The sequence below is a fragment of the Porcisia hertigi genome, chromosome 30, assembly GCF_017918235.1.
Source record: "Porcisia hertigi strain C119 chromosome 30, whole genome shotgun sequence".
In the NCBI taxonomy this organism is placed as follows: domain Eukaryota; phylum Euglenozoa; class Kinetoplastea; order Trypanosomatida; family Trypanosomatidae; genus Porcisia; species Porcisia hertigi.
Window position 1 is genome coordinate 474639 of NC_090589.1, and position 18900 is coordinate 493538.

Genomic DNA, 18900 nt, shown 5'->3' on the forward strand with positions numbered 1-18900 from the left:
CTATTTCATCACTCACCACACGCTGCACCCCAAATGTTGCAAAGGCTCGCTCTGTTGCGCGGCGCCGGTGCGAGTGTTGATGCCATTCCTTTTGCCCTCACCATTACTGGAGCCCCTGCCATGTCCGTCTCCCAGCGCTGGTGCAGCGACAAGGCCAGCTCGACGAGCACGAATCCCTTCGCCTCCTCGGTCGCAAAGACGTTACGCGAGAGAGTTTTCACACCAGACTTCACCTCCATGAAGGCTGCCTCTCCGAAGGAGATGGAGCTCCTGAGGAAGTGGCGTGCTGGTGATGGCACGCTGGAGCAGTCTCTGCGACACCCGGAGACTCCCGGTACGGCGGGCTCATCTGATGTACAGTCGGGGGTTACAGAGGGGTCTCGGAATGTGGCGGAGCTGCACGGGGCGATGTTCCGCGACTCCCGTCCTATCGACCCAGATGAAAGTGTCGTGTGCAAGCGCCGTCGGCTTATCTACCAGTCACGGTATCGCGGTATGGTGGAGATGGATCTTGTTTTCGGCCACTTCGCACGGTGCAAGCTCGAGACGCTCGACGCGTCCTTGCTGGACGAGTACGACTTTCTCTTGAAGCAGCTGGACAGTGAGCTATTCCGCTGGCTAGTGATGGGGGTCGATGCGCCGGCGGAGGTGGCGAACCTGCGCTGTTTCGATGAGCTGCGCCGCTTCATTCAGGAGGAGCGCGTGGAACTGCTTGGGTCTTGCTGAGCTCGGTGGGAAAAGGCTTCATCACTTCCGCCTTTGAGCCAACGTCGTCATCCCCCCCCCCCTCCCCACTCCCCCCTGCCGTTGTGCAGGGACTGCTTTCTTCTTGGTTTTTCTTTTCTTCCTTGTCACGTGCACACGCGCCTTTTTCTCTTCATACACATGCGATGAAGGCGTTTATTGTGGAGTGCATTCGTGTGTCTCTGTGTGTGTGTGTGTGTGTGATGCTCTCCGGCGCTAAGGTTTAGGATCATTGCTGAAAGTGGGCGTCCCTTTAACCACCCCCATCGAAAAAAAAAAAGAGGAGAACACGTTAGGTGCTGCCTTCTCTCGTTCTGTGCGTGTTTGTCTTTGGTGCTCATATTCGGGCAGGTGGAGAGTGCGTCAAAGCATATTGGGGATGTGGAGAGCAGCTGAGGCACGGGGGTTTCCAAACACATCCTGTGCGTGGGAGGCTTTTGCTGGTGAACGACGTCCCTCTCACCCATGACAGCTTTTCTGTGCTTTTTGTTGCTCTTGTTGCCTCATACTGTGGTTGCGATTTGTGACGATGCTTGTGTTGCGTAGGCAACACCCATTTCTATCTGTTCTTTCCATTTTTGGCTCCCTGCATCGGTTTTTCAGGAGGTGTATGTGCCTGCCATTGCCTAGGGGGGGGGGGTCATGCCCTATCACACTTCTGGGGTGGCGGGGCGGGGGGGGGCGTACTATCGTTGTGGTTTGCTTGTTGGCAGGCGATGGGGTGGGAAAGGGAGGCCCACGGAAGACCAACAAAAAAGACAATGGGGCCTGCCCCCGCACACTTTTTCCCCATGAATACACCATCGTTCTCTTTCTCATCAACTTCTCTCTTCCCGTCTGTCTGTCTCCTCTGCTCTATCGCCATGTTATGTGGTGTCTCCCTCCCCCCAAATCACACGCGCCGGGTGCCACCCCATTTTTGTTCCCTCCTGTGCGTGAACGATTACACACCCGCACCTACACGTGCGTACGTGGAGTGGGCCTGTCTTCTTTCTCCGATTTACAGGTCTTTTCAATAGCTTTTCTGCTCATCTCCCTTCCCTTGCGCGCGTCTTTTTTTTTTGACCTCCTTTGGTAAAAGGAACCGCCAAAACACACACACACACTCTCACACTCACACACACACACACACACACACGCGCACATACACTCACGCGCAAGTACACCTCGTATTTCTCAGTGACGTGCGAAATAGTAAAATTATTGTTCTCCTTAATCATTCCTTTGGATGCCCTTCTCTTTTTTCCCTTTGTTGCGCAGCTACGTCTCTCTCTGTGTTTGTGCCTCTCGCCACGCTGGTATGCGCCACGTCAAGTCTCCTCTTTACCTCTTCACGCGCGTCGATCTCTCATCTGCGTCCCGCACAGTCTCTCTCCTCCCCAGGCCGAGAGGATCAGAGAGCAACTGGTGATGATACAAAGATATATATATATACACACACATATACTTATTCATTCTCTAAGTCCCTCGATGTGCTCGGAGCATCAAGGATAAACCGGCATACAACAATCCAAGAACACACACGCACACACACACACACAAATAAATCGCCTCCTTTCCGCCCCTCTACCGAGTTTCGTTTTATTATTACGTGCGGTTTATCTGCTTGTGTGCTCTCCCTCTCTCCCTCCCCCCTCCTCCCACGTGGGGCAGAGCCGTTTTTTTTCTTATTTGTTTTATTGTATTCCCCTTTTTCTGCAGGGTTTGATGTGCTCCGTTTTCATATAACATAATATCATTATTCTGTACACCCCGTCTCTCTCTCTCTTCCACCCCCATCAGCCTCCTCTCTTCGCTACCCCCCTTTTTTTTAGCATTATTCCTGCGTTTCTGTCTTTTGTTCTCTCTCTATAAATTTTCAGCGTGTACGTTCACATGTGGCGGCGCTCTTGTGGCCTTCGTCCGTTTCTTTCGTTGCTCACTTCTCTCTCTCTCTTTCTCTTCCTCTTCTCACTTTTTTTTTATATATATTTAGGAGGGGATATCTTCGCTTTGCATTTTTTTTTGCTCTCGTGTGTGTGTGTGTGTGCACTCTCTTCCTCTGAGGATCGCTCGCGAGGAATCCTCAACGCTTCATTTTTTTTTGTGCTGCTGGCTGCCTTCTCCTGCCCCCTCCCCTTCCACCCTGAACTCCCCTTCACTTTCCCTGGCTCTCGTGTTTGGTACCCCTGCCCCCTCGACCTAACGTCCTCACCCGCTTGCTCGAACGTATTTTACCGCCGCCGTTTTTATATATGTGTATATATAGATGTGTGTGTGTGTGTGTGTCTGTGTATATATGTAGACCCCCTATTCACTTTCTTTTTCCCTCACCAAAGATACAGGGCTGTTCGACTCTCCCTCATTTTTGTCATTAGTCACTTCCTCCTCTCTCCTCCTCGAGACACACACACACACCGCATCACACTCTCTCTTTCCACTGCCACCATCTCTGTACTTGTCCTGTCGGCTGTGTTGCTTCTTTTCGCTCTTTGTTCCTGTGCCTGCTCGCCTGCCTGGCATTAGCCGTTCTGTGTTTGTGTGTATTTGTGACGTCGTCTTTTGGCATGACGACATCCTTTCGCCGTTCTGAAGAAATAACAGCATTCCACAAACGTAACCCCCCCTTCACTCCGTTCTTGTTTTTTCCTCATCCGTTTTATTATTTTAAGCCCCCTTTTTCCTCCCTCATCTCTCTCCGTTTCGCGCTCTTACCCCTCTTACCCTTTACAAGTTAGCTCTACCTGGCACACGTGCCAATCCGTGTTCTGTGTTTTACTTCACGCCCCCCCCTTTGTGACTCCCCCTCCCTCCCTCCCCCAACAAAAAAAAACAGCTCTCTACTCCACTCGGCATATTTGGATCAGCTTGTTGCGTTTTATTCTTGTTTCCAGGTTGCGTGCCTATCGCCATCCAGATGCTTAGCGTGGCCCCGTTTGTAGGGTCACCTGCTGGCGTCGCCACGGTGCAGCATTTTACCGGCAGAGACGCCGATGGCTCTTCGTCCCATGGAGGGGCGGTTGTATCACCACACATATGCACCAGCAGTTGCTTGCCACGTGGTAATAATTACATCCGCGCCCACGGTGACCCTAAAGCGGTGTTGACGCCGTTCGCCGTGACCCACAGAAGCGCTAACGGCACTGAAGATGAGAAAGCTCGTGCACATGGGGACACATCAAAGTCACCGTCTGCCGTCAGGACAGCATCGTGGATGACACGGAACGCTACAGAAAGCGCGTCGGCTGGTGCGGAGGCACGTACGGAGACCACCATTACCCTGGCTCTTGGATCGTCACAACTGCCAGCGAGGTCGCTTAATCACCTGGTGAACCGTCTCCCCTCTTCGATTACTTCCCTGTCGTCGTCTTCTGTCGCCCGTTCGGCGCGTGACAGTGTAGACGTCGATGCCGCCGCCGCCGCAGCGCACATCCCCCGCGTCCCACCTTCCCCACCCCCAGTTACGAGCAGCGACGACTGCGGTTTGCGGTCCATATCGTCCCCGAATGGCGCCGCGCCTACGCCGGCAGAGCGACATTGGGTGCCCTACGACGTCTATCTCTCTCTTTCAGCTCCGCTGTTGCATGATCGTGTTTTGCAAGACCGAGTTGCGACGCTGTGTTGTCCGATGACTTTGTCGGGGGATGACCACTCTCAACTGGTGAATATTCACAGCGTCTTGCCTTTTCTTCTTCATGGCAACGCGGTGGCACCGCCCATCGCGTTGGCTACCGCGAGGGTGACGCGAGCATCGACACCTCAGTCGTCCATGCAGTCTTTCTCACCTCGCTCGGGTGTGCCGGGCTCCCTCAGCGATGAAGCACAGCGCGCTGCCTTCCCTCTTTTCTGTGTTCTCGGAGCGAAGTCCTGCACCGTATCGCGCCGCACACGATCGATCTGCTCCATTCACACTCCAAAGGTTCCCATCGCAGAGCGGTTCTGCGTGCGCCCAGATCAGCACAGTGGCGGTGGCAGTCACACTCGCAACAGTAGTGACAAGGCAGCTTTGCCGTATCCTGCTGTCCAACAGCATCACGCGGTCAAGTCCAGCAGTGGAGTCGAGACGGTGTCACCGCGCCGTGAGGGCTGCAGTGACGATGTCCTCCTCCTCTTCACCGAGCAGTTGACCGGCGTCATTCCTACATTCCCTGTTGAGCTTCTTTACACCACAAGTCCGACCGGTGCCATCGTCTCGGCACCGCCAGCGGAGTACACAGCCTACTGGGACAGCTGGCAGCAGACTCCGCGTGCTGTGCGGCGCCGCGCTTCGTACGACAGCATCTGGAGTGTGGTGACACTTCCGAGGCTGGTGGTGATGCTGCAGCGTTGGGGCGTATCTCCGGCGATGGCGATGCGTCGACTCTGCGTACGGCCTCCAGGCTGTTCTACCTTGCCACTAGAGCCGACAGGAGGTTCTCATCCGCTACCCACCACTGTGGACGCTGTACCTCGGGAGGGCAGGGGAGCAACAGCGGTGGCGGCAGTGCCAGGGGCTCTAGGTGCTTCGCGTCGACTCCAGTTATCTCTGGCAGAGTCTAGCTCCTGTCTTTTTGCGAGCCCTTCTTCTCTGCGAACGGGCGCGTCCGCGCAGCTGACGCGCGAGGACGCCGTGGGGTCGCAGCAGCACACAGTAGGCCTCACCATCAATGGGGGTGTTTTATCGGATTCCTTGTCCTCTGACGCCGGTGCTACGCCTGAGAGCGACATGTGCGCGCCTTCGATGGGAGGGACCGCAGCAATGATGTCCACAGGCAGCGAGCGAGCGGCACCTGTCGAGTGTGATACCTGTGGTGTTACTATGCCTGGTTCGCCAGGCGTGCTGCTCAGCAGCAGCCTCAGGGGCGACACGGATAGCTCTCTGCACCCGTACAACGCCTCAGGCGCGTCAGATTTTGTCAACATAGCAGCCGACGGCAACCGAAGCCTTCACGGTCAGGCGCACCTGTACGACGTTCCTTCGCCGCCGCCGCCGCCGCCGGTCGCCTTGTCAGCCCCAAAGTCTTTTGGTAGCGTCGCCTTGCTCCGAGCAGCCGTCTTGGGTGTGCCCTTGAGAAGGAGCAGTACGCCATCTTTCCACCACCAGCGCTCCCAATACCAACACTTGCTCAAGTCCGCATTACAGTTGCGCTTGCCCATTTGTCTGTCCCGGACATGCGCCAACGGTTGCCGTCGCCACACGAAAAATGTACCGGCGCTTCACCCTCGTCACTGCCGAGGCACGACGGGGCACATGGCAGTTGTGCCACCCAGCACGTCTGACAGAAACTGTGACGTGTTGGCGCATCCGTACGCGATGCCGACGTCAGAGGAAGCGTGGCAACCGGGGATCAAAAGTCGGCGAGGGCGTAAAGGCAGAGAGACCCGTCACAGCCGTCACAGCATTCGCAATCAAGAGACGAATGCGCGTGACACGTCAGCCGAGCGCGCTGATGCCACCGATGCTCTTGAGCAGACGAGAGGTTCAAGAGGAGGTTCTGTCAGGCAAATCGCAGCTGGTGACTTCACCGTCCATGAGAAAGCTGCTAGCGACGCAGTAGCGCCGCCGCCGCCGCCGCCGACGCCGACTCCACCTACTCGTGATGGCGCACAGTATCGACTCGATGCTCGGCAGCGCACGGAGCATGTGAAGAAGTACCTGCAGGCCCTCATGAGCGCTGCTGCGCACCGCCGCGCAGAACCCATGCAAAGAGCGGCTGATGATACTTCGCAGCAGTCACTCCAGTGTTCAGCTCACCGATGCAGCACCAGTGAACACATCGCCACGACAAAAGAAAGGACACCTTTACACCCCACCAGTGGCTGTAGCTGCGCTGGAGTCAACCCGGAGAGGAGTCTGAATCATGGGCGTGGGAGCGCGGACGGTGGCAGTGCCGGTATGCGGCGTGTACCAATGCCGCCCTCGTCGCCTCGGCAGCATCAACTCCATCTTTACTCGCCCCCTCATACAAACATCGCACACGACCACTCGGAAAGCATCTGCACTCAACGCAGTGTTGACTCACGTACCGTCTCTGGGGAGAGAGACTCCGCTGCGCTCGGCGACCCGGCGGCTGATTTCTCTACAGCACCTGGAATCGAGCAAACTTATCTCTGCAATGACGCAAGGACTAAGGTTGACGCGGCGTCGTCAACGTTTGTCGGGGATTCGATGATACCCTCGATGTCGGCTTCATCTGAGGGGTCGCTGGCTTCTCTAGCCACCGTTTCTGCTGTTTCGCCTGCCGCGCACGCGCCGCATCACCCTAAACCAGTATCGGATGTGCACTCAAACAGCTGTACTGCTGATCATGTTGACCGACACGGTGCAGAGGGGTCGCAGTCGACATTTTTCACCGCTTCCTCGCCGAGTAGCACCCTTGCTTCTCTGCAAGTGTTGCGGCAACTAGCCTCTCCACTGCAGTCGATGCGGACCTGTCGCCTTCATCGCAACTCAAGGCTTTCTGGGCCGCCGATGTTGGCCTGCCTTCGAGAGAACAGCGATGACTGCCCGCGTGCCTGTGTGCCGCCAGAACTGAGTAGCCCTCCACTGTCTTGTCACCCCACACTGTATCTACCGACAGGCCCTGAAGAGCCCGGTGCTGCTGTGGCTGTCAGTCTCCGACACGGTGGCTACCACAATGCTGGCACCACTGTCTCTCCACTTCCAGCGGACGTTCTCCTGCCGCCGCGACCGCAGTCACCGACACTCCGCGCTCCCAGTGAGGGGGTCACGCTCTATAATGCCGCTGTCTCATCGGCGGATCATCTCCCGCTGGGCCCAAGGCATGACAGCGACAGCGCGGTCCGTCATGTACCCGTCGAGAGTGCGTCTGCAGGGAAATCGGCGCTGTCGGTGAGCGACTTGTCTCTTCCAAAAGGTGGCACCTCCAACATGCAACCCCTCCGCGCAAACAGGAACGGCTCCGGAGAGCCACGTCTTCATGTGGCCGAGCAGACTGTCCCCAACCACCCTCGACTCCACACCCTAGTCAGCGGACACACGGATAGCGCACACAATGAGGCTATGCCAGGGTCCGTCAGACATGACTGCACGGATGCACGCCCTGCATCCACTTTTGTGCCACCCGTTTCTCCTGACCACCAACCAAGTGGCGCATCTCCGGACCCAAATCCGGGCTCGGCCGATGCTCTTGCCGCCTCCACCTTCCACGACGACGCCGAGTGGCCGACATTCCTTCCCTCGTCCCTCTTGGGCTCTACACTAGCCATCACGACATATTTTTCAAGTGATGCAGATGACCCGACGCCCGCAGCTTCACTTCTCCCCGGTGCTGATTCGGAGTCCATCTCGCCGCGGGCTGGCACCGCTGCCCTGTTGGTGAACCTGGCGGCGTGTGTGATTCAGGCAGTCGGGCGGGGCTACATAACTCGCCGTGTCCTTCGAAGGTCGTCTCAGCGGGCGTCAAGTGACCCCATTGAGTGCGCTGTCGCTGTCGCGCCGTCCGTGATGCACTCACCTTACCCCACTTTAGCGAGGCTCAACTCCGTGTTCACGTCGTCTACGACTGTCTTTGCGGGTGTGGCGTCCGCTTCCTCGAGTGGACGTTATCACGGAGTAGCCACGTCACAGGGCTGCCCACCACCGCCTCTGATTGGCTTTTCAGCTCCACTGGCATCCCCGGTCATTTCCACCGCAATGACAGCGACGACTATCCCTAAAGATGCCCGGTTATCAGCGCACGGTTTTTCGGTGGGGGAGATGATGCCACACAGGCCAGCTTTGCGACGTTGCAGCGCCGCTTCGCAGACGTCGCCAATCTCAGACAAGATTTGTGCTTCGTTGCATAGCGCTGCTGCCGAACGCTCTTATCCCAACAAACTTGTTCGCGTCTCTGAAGTGGGTCCGAAGCACTCCACCAGTTTCTCGGACACCGACTCCCCGAAGGGATCGTCCGCTTCGCTGTTGCAACACCTGTTCACCACCTGTGAACGACAGAAAGGTTCCACTGGCGAGGATATCGGCACGCCGGCACCTGCGTGTGTCAGCGGGGCGGCCGGGTTGCCGATCGTCTCACCTAATGAGGGCGATGCCACTGCTATTGCTGACGTGGATGCGTGCCCACCCGCTGTTGCAGATTCACCCTTGTCAGCCATGCCCAACTACACCGCCTGCGCTACCTTGGAGGTTGTGCCACTGGGGCTACGCAGCGATGTGAGCAGCGGTCACAAGCCTCCAAATCTCAGCACGCGTTGTGGCGACAGCGCAGGCGAAGAGCCGGGAGATGCCGCAACCAGAACCGCAGGTCTTGTTGCTGGTGAGCTCTTCGCTGCGTTTGCCGCATCCACTCTGCCGCGTCGCGCTATGTCACCGAAAGTCTCCAGCATCTGTGAGGGTGCTGCCTCTAGCGCCTCCCATGGGTCCACAGAGGGGTGGATGAGCACCTTGCAGCCGCGGTTTTCGGGCAACCCCAGCTGCACCATGGCTTTTTTTGATCAAGCTGTTGCGAAGGGGCCGTCGAGGAAATCCAAAAAGTGCGAATCGCACAGGCCAACGTTGTCTAATGACGATCCGCATTCATCGCGTCGGTTGTCGTCGTCGCCCCATGGGGACGCCACCTTCATGGTCGTGGACGCTCTGCTCCAGCTGCAGCGCATCGGTCGTGGGTTTCTCATCAGGCAGCAGTGCAAGCAGCGCTACTGGGAGCAACACGAAGAGAGGTCGCTCGATCTTCTTCTTCAGCGGGTGCTTCTGCAAGCACCAATCCCATTCCCGGGTGCGGCGGCGGCGGAGGAGGATGTTGACACGGCGAGTAGGATCGACGGCAAAAACGCTGGCAGCGGCGTCTCTGCCGTTGCGAGCATCCTCACGGGCGTCAGTTCGACTTCCTCGTCCTCCACGACGGGTGGCCAGATAACCACGACCGCTTCATTGCCATCAAGCATGCCATCAGCCTCCAGAGCCAGTCCGCTGCTCGCGACTACTATGATTCCGGGGCACCACCAGCACCCCAGCCCTGTTGATGGGCAAAGGGTTCTATGCAGTCCGTCCCATGCCTCGCCGCTTTTTCCCGAAGAGACGATTTTCTCTGGGTCTGAGGACGCGGCGGGCATCCCTGCGGGTGACGCTCCCCTCTCAGAGGATCGCAGCCCCACTGCCGCGCTGTGTAGTAAAACGGTTCCGATGTTGGTGACCCCTGACAACACGAACTACATTGTTGCACCGGCCCTTGCGTCTCCCAATCAGAGGACCAGCGTCTTGCTTACGAGTCCGCTATCGAACATGACCGGCTTGGCGCTACCAAGCGACGCTAGTCGACCATTTCGTGGTGGCGTTGGCAGTGGGGCCGTGGGGGCAAGTTTCAAGTGCCAGGAAGCGAGAGTGACGGGGGCGTTTTGTGGGGGCTATACTTCATGTGATTCTGTCCGTGACGCCGTCACGGTGGGTGGCAGTCGCAGCTGTGACGACGACACTGCTGTCGCGCCACCTCTTGTGCCCTCGCTGACTGTTTCGCTTCCCAGTACTGCTGCATCTCCATTAGAGGACGCCACCAAATCTGGGGATACCGCACACACTCTGGCCATCAGATCACCTTCGCCGCCACGATTGATGTTGCTGTCACCGCCGTCACTGCGTGTGTCCTTTCCGCGGTGCTCCTACCCCTCCCCAGGGAGTTTTTCCACAGTGGGGACGCCGGGTTCTGCTGCTCCAGTGACCTGCACACTGGGTGTATTGATCCCTCTTCCCATGAGCCTCAGCGGCACCAAGTCAGCATCGTGCAATGAGGGGACGCGCCCCGTTCTGTCACCGCATCGGAGTCCCCCATCATATTTCGCTCTACAAAGACCACTCCACAACGACGTGGCCAGCACTGTGGTGGAGAGGAACAACACCAGCGTCTGCCACGCACCACGACGACGCTATTTTGCTGCTGCTGCTGCTGCTGCTGCTGCTGCTGCGGGGGCGGAGCTTTCTCCAATGGATGGCTCTATCTTTGCCACGAGCGGCCGTAGTGCCCGTTCCCTCAATAGTATGAACTCCCTCCCGTTCAGCTTCAGCGTTACGGCGAACGCCATGAGCGTCACTGGACAGAACTTTAGCACGCCTCTGTCAGAGGGCTTGGCCCTGCAGCCGTGGGTGCTGGATGGCGTTCAGATAGTCTCCACATTCTCTTCAGACTGCGACAGCAGTGACAACGAGGCTGTCGAACAAGAGACAACCAGCAGTAGTAGCAGCAGCAGCGATAACAGGGTCGCTTGCAATGACACTGAGGGTGACCCCCTCAAGAGGGATCTCATCTGCGTAGAGGAGGCGGGTGCTGAACCAGCTTGTTTTGGGGCCGCTGTTCAGATCCTAGGGCATGAGGCCGCGCCGCCGTCGATGTCGAAAGCCCTGTTGCTACTCCAGCGCATCGGACGGGGCTACCTCTGCCGCCGACGCCAGCACTTTATTTTCATGGTATCGATTTCGTGGGCGGAGATTGCGCTCGTGCAGCGGGTCGCGCTTGGGTTCCTGAGTCGAAAGCGTTTGGGTCTCGAATATTTCGTGCACTGTGAGGCAAAGCGTCAAATGTCATACTGGGAGCTGCGCAATCGATCTGCCGTGCTGATGCAGAGTGTCGTACGCGGCTTTATTGGGCGCCAGCGGGCGAAGAGGCTGCAGAGGCGGGTGTTCACGCGGATTGAGCTACTCGCCGCTGGCGAGCAGCTGTACACGGACTAGTGACTACTACCAGAGAAAGACAAAGTCAGGGGGAAAGAGAAAGGCCTATTGATGAGAAGAGCGTCCGCAGGGATGAGAGCAACAGAAGCAAACACCGTCATGGACACAGGCTCGACATATATGGTCGACAGGCGCTATGATCTTTTTTTTTTTACTGAACGCGGAAGACGTTGTCAGCGCGTAGTCAAGTGCGTCCCGTTTGTGTGTGGTTCACTGACTTGTTTTTCTCCCCCGTTTTGCGTGCCGTGCATGCCGCTCTTTTCTCCCCTCTTCCTTCATCTCATTAGACGGTGATGGGTGACAGGGACAGCAACGTTGTCATGGGACAGGCCCCGCCATTTGCGCATGCAGGCTTTGTGCGCACGCGCTGTCGACGACGGTTAGGACGGGTGGACTGCGTCCCGAGGAGGCGCGCCGAGGTGGGGGCAGCACGAAGTGGTTGGCGGGGAGGATGCGTGAGGAGATCCAGACCCGCGCACGCACACACGTGTGTGTGTGTGCGTATGCGGAGTACGCAGTACCCCTTACACCCAACTGGGTGGTGTGGATGCGGGCACATGTGCGCGGCAGGCATGGCGAGAAGACTTTGGATCGCACCGTATGGGCCCTGCAGCCCTCCACGTTGTGAGTCTCCACTCCATGTAGTAGACGGCACTGGCTTGAGGAGGAGGGGAGGGGAGGGGGGGGGCGCGACCTAAGGCGGGCCAGCTGGCTCTTTGAGCCAACCCGGCGTGCATGCAGTGGTGCCCTCTGCCCCCCTGTGCGACAGTCGCCAGCGCTTCTGCCCTGAAGCAGGACTCTGCATGCAGCCCGCGCGGATCAAGGCGTGCCGTGCGGCCGAGTCTGTCCGAGGCCGACTGCGCCGCACGTCTCGGAGGGAGGGACGGGTACGGACATGAAGAGCCCGCACGGCCCATGTCGCGATAGGATGACAGAGACGGCTCGTCCTAGACGACCGGGGTGTAGCCGGTGGGACACCAGGAGGGCCTGTGGGCCGTGGTCGGTGACGCATCCGTTGTCTAAGTGTGTGCGTGCAGTAGTGATGGTGGTGAAGGCCACACTTCCATTCATGTTCACGTCTTCACACGCACGTATCTTCGATTAATTCCTACAGGGAAGCTCGTGCTTTTTTTTGTCTCATTTGTCGAGCGGAGAACAGAAAGACCGACTGCACTCTGCTTTGAACGGGGGCTATCGGATAGAATATACAGTTCTCTGTGGTGCACGTGAAGTCCAGCACATGCGGCAGCGATTACACTCGTGGAGGTGTGTGTGTGTGTGTGCATGCTGGGGGGGGGGAGCGGGGCGTATTAGCATTACCACCCCCCTGCATCGGGTTTGGAGCCACATTGTCACCACACGATGCATCGAGGATCTAGGAGAGACACAGGCAGGGGTGAGAGAGAAAGTTTTTCGGGACCGCCTTGCTCCTCTTCCCGAGAAGATTCTCCCGCGCTCGTCTCTTGATTCATCATTATCACGCGCGCGCAATAGTGACTCCCGTCCCCCCTCTCTTCTCTCCTCTCCTCTCTCTCTCACGTTTCTCGTCATCAAGCCACGCCCCACTTTTATTCGCTCCTTACACACACACACACACGTATACAAAGAAAAAAAAACACGTCTTAAACAGTCCGCTTGCGAATCACCGTCATATCACCCTTGTTGCTGCTCTGCGCCTTCTTCGCTTCTTTTCTCTCCCCCCCCTCCCTCCCCTCTCCCCCCCATCGACGCCAACGCGCCCGCGATACAAACAAGTATATATTTATACCTGTGTACGCGCGCCAAAGGGCACAGCACAACTGCATTTATTTGAGACTGTTCTTTGCATATAGCCTAGAGGACACCATTCTTGACTTTATACGCGCGCACCTCACACATTTTCACTTGGAGGTGAACATGCCACGGACGTGAGCGAGGCGATTACAACGTAGACTAGCAGCATTACTTTTAACCAAAACGGCCGTTCCCCCCCCCCCCCTCTCTCCTCCCCCCGCCCCGCCCAAGCACGGACTTATTCTTTTCTGGCGGACGGGGATTATTTTTTTCGAGTCCGGCACGTTGCCATTGGTCACTTGCCCTGACCGTTTTTCTTTTCTTTTTTCTCTTTCTCTTGGCAGCATTGTCACCACTACCACTACTCCCTCTCCCCTATCGACACAAAAATCGAAGATAAAGCAGAGTGGGCACACACACACACACACACACATATTTCTCTGGAGCAAACACAAAAAGCTGGCGGTGGTGCTTTGGTAGACTTGATGTTGCCCGTGGCGGCGCCCCTCGAAGGACAGTCCCAGCACAGCTCCACAACGAATGGCTTCTCACGACACCGGCACAAAAAGTCATCAACGATGACTGCTGTGGCCTCCAGTGCTACTAATGTTTCCTCCAGCGGCGCAGCGAGGGGGTCAGCGCCGTTTCTGGTGAATAATGCTTCCAGCCCTGATGACGGCACTCCGAACCCAACCGGCAGCAGCGGTGCCCTTTCCCCAAGTATTGGGTGTGTGCGTTGGTGTATGAATGTCGCCCTGCAGTCCTTCAGGGGCGAGCCATGGGCAGTGACATTGCAGCCCGCTGCCGAGGACGAGATGGCGCTCAGCGGGTCGCGCCACGACAGCTCCGCCGATTGCACTGTGCCCTTGCCCCCCTTGACCCCTCTGCACCCTGCTCTCACCACCACCAACACCGCCGCCAACAGCACTTGCCCGCAGCCTCCGCAGGCGCAAGGTTCGCCTAGCGGAATACAGTGTGAGAGCCACAGCGCTACTTCTCCCGGGCACACTTCCCTGGGCCCACGCATGGGCTGTTCCATGTTGCGCACTGGACTGCAGCTGACGGCTGTCGACTACAGCAATCCTCAACTACAGTACCCTGGTGGCCCGGTGATGGATGCCAGCATCTTTGGCTACGACCCACTGAGTGAGGACAGTGCCGCACTGCATCAATGCGTCTCCGCAGTGAACAACCCGCCAGTGACGTACGGCACTGACGATCTTCTGAACCGGATCACGAACGTGGAGTTCATTGCCGAGGAGAGCACTCCGCTGGAGATTACACCCGTAGTGGCGACGCACTACCGACTGGCATCTTCCCTGGAGCCGATGCTGAACGCGACGCTGGGCCCGGCTATCACTGCTGTTGTAGACCACTGCATCAGCTCCATTGTGGTGGTCTACGGCGCAACACAGGAGATGAAGCAAATGGGTTTGATTGGTACCCCTGAGGCGTGTGGGTTACTGCCGCACGGTATACGCACCATCATGGAGCGCTTTCTTGAGCGTAGGGAGCATCAGCGGTCGAAGGCGGCTAGCGCGAACAACGCCGCAGATCCGGATGGTGATCGGGCTGCTGCGTCGGCTGGCGGTGGTGGCGGCAACGCCTCGCCGTCAGCTGCTCACCGTGCGGGGGGCGGCGTGCGGCCGACGAGCAGATACGGAGACGACACTACGTCTGACAGCGACCACACCGAAGGCGTGCACAGTCAGTCTGCCTCTTCGCAGGGGTGTAGCTTTGTTTTCCCCTCTATCGGCTCCCGGCACCACCGGTTTGTGCGGATGGAGGCCACCTTTATCGCGTTCGACTCGAGCAGTGTGGTCGATTTACTAGATCTATCCAACAAGCACGTAGAACTCGTGCTAAAACTGGCGCCCCCACCGACACCGTCTGCGTTCGAGGAGAAGACCGACGATGTGAACTCGCCGACCAATCCATCTGCCACAACGGACTCGTTTGTGCTCAACGCACAAGCGATGTCTGTCGAGAACACGAACGACGCTCTCTCCGCGCTTGATATCGGGCTGGAGAACCTCTCACGGGCCTTGGAGCTGGTTTTGCTGCAGTCCGAGTCGGGCTCGTCGTTGCTCTTTTCTCTTACTGCCTTTACTGATACGTGTTGTAGCGCGACGATGCACGTTCTGTGTCTCGCTGAGGATCCGGCCGCACAGACTTGGTTGGCGTCGACTGTGCAGGCTCGTAGTCAGGCGATTCCGCTCGGCGAGGAGCAGAGCTGGGCATCTATTCAAAATACACCGATGCCGCCTCCGCTGCACCACCATGCCGCGACGATGCTCGTCCCGGCACTGTGCTTCGGGAACATGTTTACTTCTGTTCTCATATGTGCTTACAACTCTATCACTGCGTTGGGTCGGCTGAACCGCGACTTGACCTTAGCCGTGGCGGGGTACCGCATGCGCACCATCCCGCGCGTGACGATGGCGAGCTCCCGGCGAGGGCCCAAGAAGCTGCCGCCGAGTTGGGAGGAGTACTTCACGAAAGACGGCAGACGTTACTTCATCGACACTACCACACAGACGACCACCTGGGAAGACCCACGCCTTTCCTCCTCACATCGATCGTCCCGCTCTGGCGGCTCAGTGGGCAACAGCTTGAGCGGAAGCACTCCTAGTGGCGGCAGCAGCAGGTCGCATCGTAACCGAGGCTCTCAACATCGACCAAGTCGAATTGGCCTCGGCCCGGGCGACAAAGACTTCTTGGCTAGCCGCCTGCAGCAAGAGATGCATGGTGGTGGCGTTGGCCTCACTGCTAGCAGCGACACCACCCAGCGGCCTGGAAAGGGTCTGCGGCGGCCTCTCACTCCAGGTATCTCTGGTACTAGTGAGGAACCACTCGACATCGGCATCGTTGTTGTGGACACGATGTGCCGGCCGCGAGTGCTCATCAACCCCAAGAGCCCGCAGTTTTCCTTGCAGTACCGTGAGCAGGAGGAGCTGCTGCATGCGAAGCAGCGGGAGCTCGAAAAGGCGGCCGCACAGCTCCGGCAGAGGGCCGAGTCGAAGGCGAAGGCCTCGGCTGTGCTAGCTGAGGCCGCGAAGAAGGCGCCACAAGGCGCCAACGATGCAGTCAAGCTGGCCACTCCAAAGTCAAGCGATGTTGAGCAGAGCATGGCCGATTCGGTCAAGCTCGTGCAGACCACGGCCCCTCTCAGCTCCCGCCTCACCCCACCGAGTCGAGAAGCTGGACTGGGCGATGTTGACGACGAGAAGGTATCGACACTGTGCCGCAGCAGCTCAGTCAACATTGAAGACTTTATGGTCGAGGGTGAGAGCGTCGAGGATGACGACGAGGCAGGGGCCTCCAATCAAGTTCTGGCACCCGTGGCTGCTTCCCGGCAGACGGCCGATCTCATTACCTCTGTTACCAATGCGAACGGTGTCGACAGGTCTCCGGAGCAGAAGGGCTGCAACGCCGAGGCGCGCTTCTACGCCGACGCGCTCCAGGAGCAGACTGCCAGCGCCGCCGAAAGGAAGACGTCAAATGGCATGCCATCCACGCACACTTCTGCGACTGCTTCACCTGAGGTTGAGAGTGTTGCAGTGTCAGGAGGCAGCCGAGGTGTCGCTTCTACTCCGCCAGAGAGGCGCAGCGCGAGCGAGAGCGGCGATGCTTCGCACGCCAGCACCACGACTGTAGCGATTCCGCCAGAAGTACAGGACTTAGACTCGCTGGTTGACGAGTTCACCGTCTTCTACAGAAAAACTTATCAGCTCCAACAGCGTGTGATTGAGTTGGAGTCCGAGATGAGGAGGCAGAAGCTGTCTGCGCACTCCTCATCGGTGGAATCAGCAGCAGCACTTTCGGACGCCGGTCTACCTGAGTTGGTTCAGAACATGCTTAAGGCAGTAGAGGCTTCCCCGTCAGCCGAGGTGCACGCTCTGATTGCGCCGATCTTGACAACCGCCGAGTTCAATACGTCGGCAGCAGATACAGCCTCGCTGGTCCTCTCGGCATTTCACGAAGCGCTGCGACTTGCAGCTCAGAAACCCTGGGCCCGAGAAACGGCGGGCTCTGTTTCTGGACAACATTAAAGAGAAACAAGTGAGTTGAGAGTAAAGAAAAAAAGGTGGAAAAAGGGAAGTACATCACACACATGGGCGCCATATGCACCATTGGGGGTCTCTCTCGTTCTCCCCCTCCAAAAAAAAAGGGGGAGGGGGGGGAGGGGGAGAATTGTTTTATTTCTTGATGATGGCCATCTTGTGCTTTTTGTATTGCATCCACCTCGAACCTACTCCAGCGACAGCGGATTTGCTGCTTCTGTCCTAGAGAGTGCCCCGTACCAACGATCGCGGCAATGCACTTGAGGCAAAAAAAAATATATGCAACACACAGCCGTCATGTTGTTTGTTCCTCCTCCTCTCTTTTTCAGCGTATTGGGCCGGAGGGGGGGAGGGCCAGTGGTGGCTACTACCGTTGTTCTTTTAAATCTGTTTGTTCTCGCTGCGCCTCTTCTTTGAGGTCCCCACTGTCTTTTCAGAAAAAAAGAGCGGGTAAAAGGACAGTCACACAGTCGTGTGGACAGAAGCATTTCTTCTATATATATATATGTGTGTGTGTGTGTGTAGTTGATCATGTCTTGAAAGGAAGAGAGGTGGGGGGGGGGGAGGAGGGGGGGGGTGGAGTAGAGGGGATGGGAGGGTTGGCGACACATACACACACAGGCGCGCATACACACATGCATACATACAAACACTTTTGAGGACGTCTGATGAGGAGGTTTGTGACCGAACAATAGGAAAAAAGCAAACGGAAGCCTCAGCGGGTCTAGTGCGTAATTCGCGAGCGTTTCTGAGCAATGGGATCTTCAGAGTGCGGTGGTGGGGGGGGGGAGGGGGCGATTCGCCCCGGGATTATCCGTTGCTACGCCGATAGTCATCTCGATGGGAAACACAGGGAGTTGGCTGACTACTCTGTCAAAGAAAAACGAAACAATGTTCCCCCCTCTCCCTATCTCGGGTGCAATAGAGGTGTGAGAAGAAGGGAGTTGTGTGCAGGGGACAGGGAAAGACCTTTGGGGGGAGGTAAAGACAGAAGTTTGATCTACCCGAATGAGGGGACAGGCGGATAGGGGTGGGAGAGACAGGTAATGAGCAAGTTTATCTCTTTCTACCCCCCCCTCCTCCTCCTCCTCCTCCTCCCCCACCGCCTCCACTACGGTCTCTCTCAAGCGTTTCCTCCTTTCTCTATCTCCTTTTACTTCTCGACATTTTTCCACTGTCACAGGGGGTCGTCTATATAACCGTCTTCATTTTACAGCGGCGGCGCCCCGTCCTTCCCCCTTTCCCCTCATTCTGCCTTTTGATGTGATGTACACGGAGTTGTTTTCTACAAAGGGAGAGGTTTAGTCCAAGGGGCAGCAAGGGAGGGAGGGAGGGGGGGGAGAATAACTCTGAAAAGTGCGTCTTTTCGGTCGTCATTGTGTGGGTGTTGCAACAGCTCTTTCTTCTGCTTTGACTCTCTTTCCCCTCCCCCCCCTTTTCACCTCTGTCCCCTGCGGCTGTGTGTCTACGAGTTGATGCGTGGACGTGTTTTCTTCCCTGTGATGTGTGCCTGTGTGCGTTTGTCCTCTTTCTCTCTCCCCCTTTTTTTTTGAGGAGGGGATTCTTCCTCCGTTTTCTGGTTGGGATGTGAACGCCTTGTTGTGCTTTTTTTTCTCTCTCTCTCTCTGTTATCCACGCCCCATGTTCATATACATCGGCTCGTATAGAGGGGGAAGGGTC

General features: G+C 57.3%; 3 protein-coding genes across 3 annotated transcripts; all 3 read left to right on the forward strand.

Moving 5' to 3' along the window:
- Window positions 1-33: 33 nt before the first annotated feature.
- JKF63_02905 (uncharacterized protein) lies at window positions 34-726 on the forward strand (the record flags this gene model as incomplete). Its single annotated transcript, XM_067898929.1, has 1 exon — window positions 34-726. One exon carries the CDS (start codon window positions 34-36, stop codon window positions 724-726), a length of 693 nt encoding a protein of 230 aa, XP_067755373.1.
- Window positions 727-3640: 2914 nt separating this feature from the next.
- On the forward strand, window positions 3641-11383 carry JKF63_02906 (uncharacterized protein; the record flags this gene model as incomplete). The annotated part of the gene is made up of 1 exon (XM_067898930.1): window positions 3641-11383. One exon carries the CDS (start codon window positions 3641-3643, stop codon window positions 11381-11383), a length of 7743 nt encoding a protein of 2580 aa, XP_067755374.1.
- Window positions 11384-13641: 2258 nt separating this feature from the next.
- JKF63_02907 (uncharacterized protein) lies at window positions 13642-17208 on the forward strand (the record flags this gene model as incomplete). The annotated part of the gene is made up of 2 exons (XM_067898931.1): window positions 13642-15952; window positions 15983-17208. The coding sequence occupies 2 exons, from the start codon at window positions 13642-13644 to the stop codon at window positions 17206-17208; spliced, it is 3537 nt and encodes a 1178-aa protein (XP_067755375.1).
- Between the last annotated feature and the right edge of the window lie 1692 nt (window positions 17209-18900).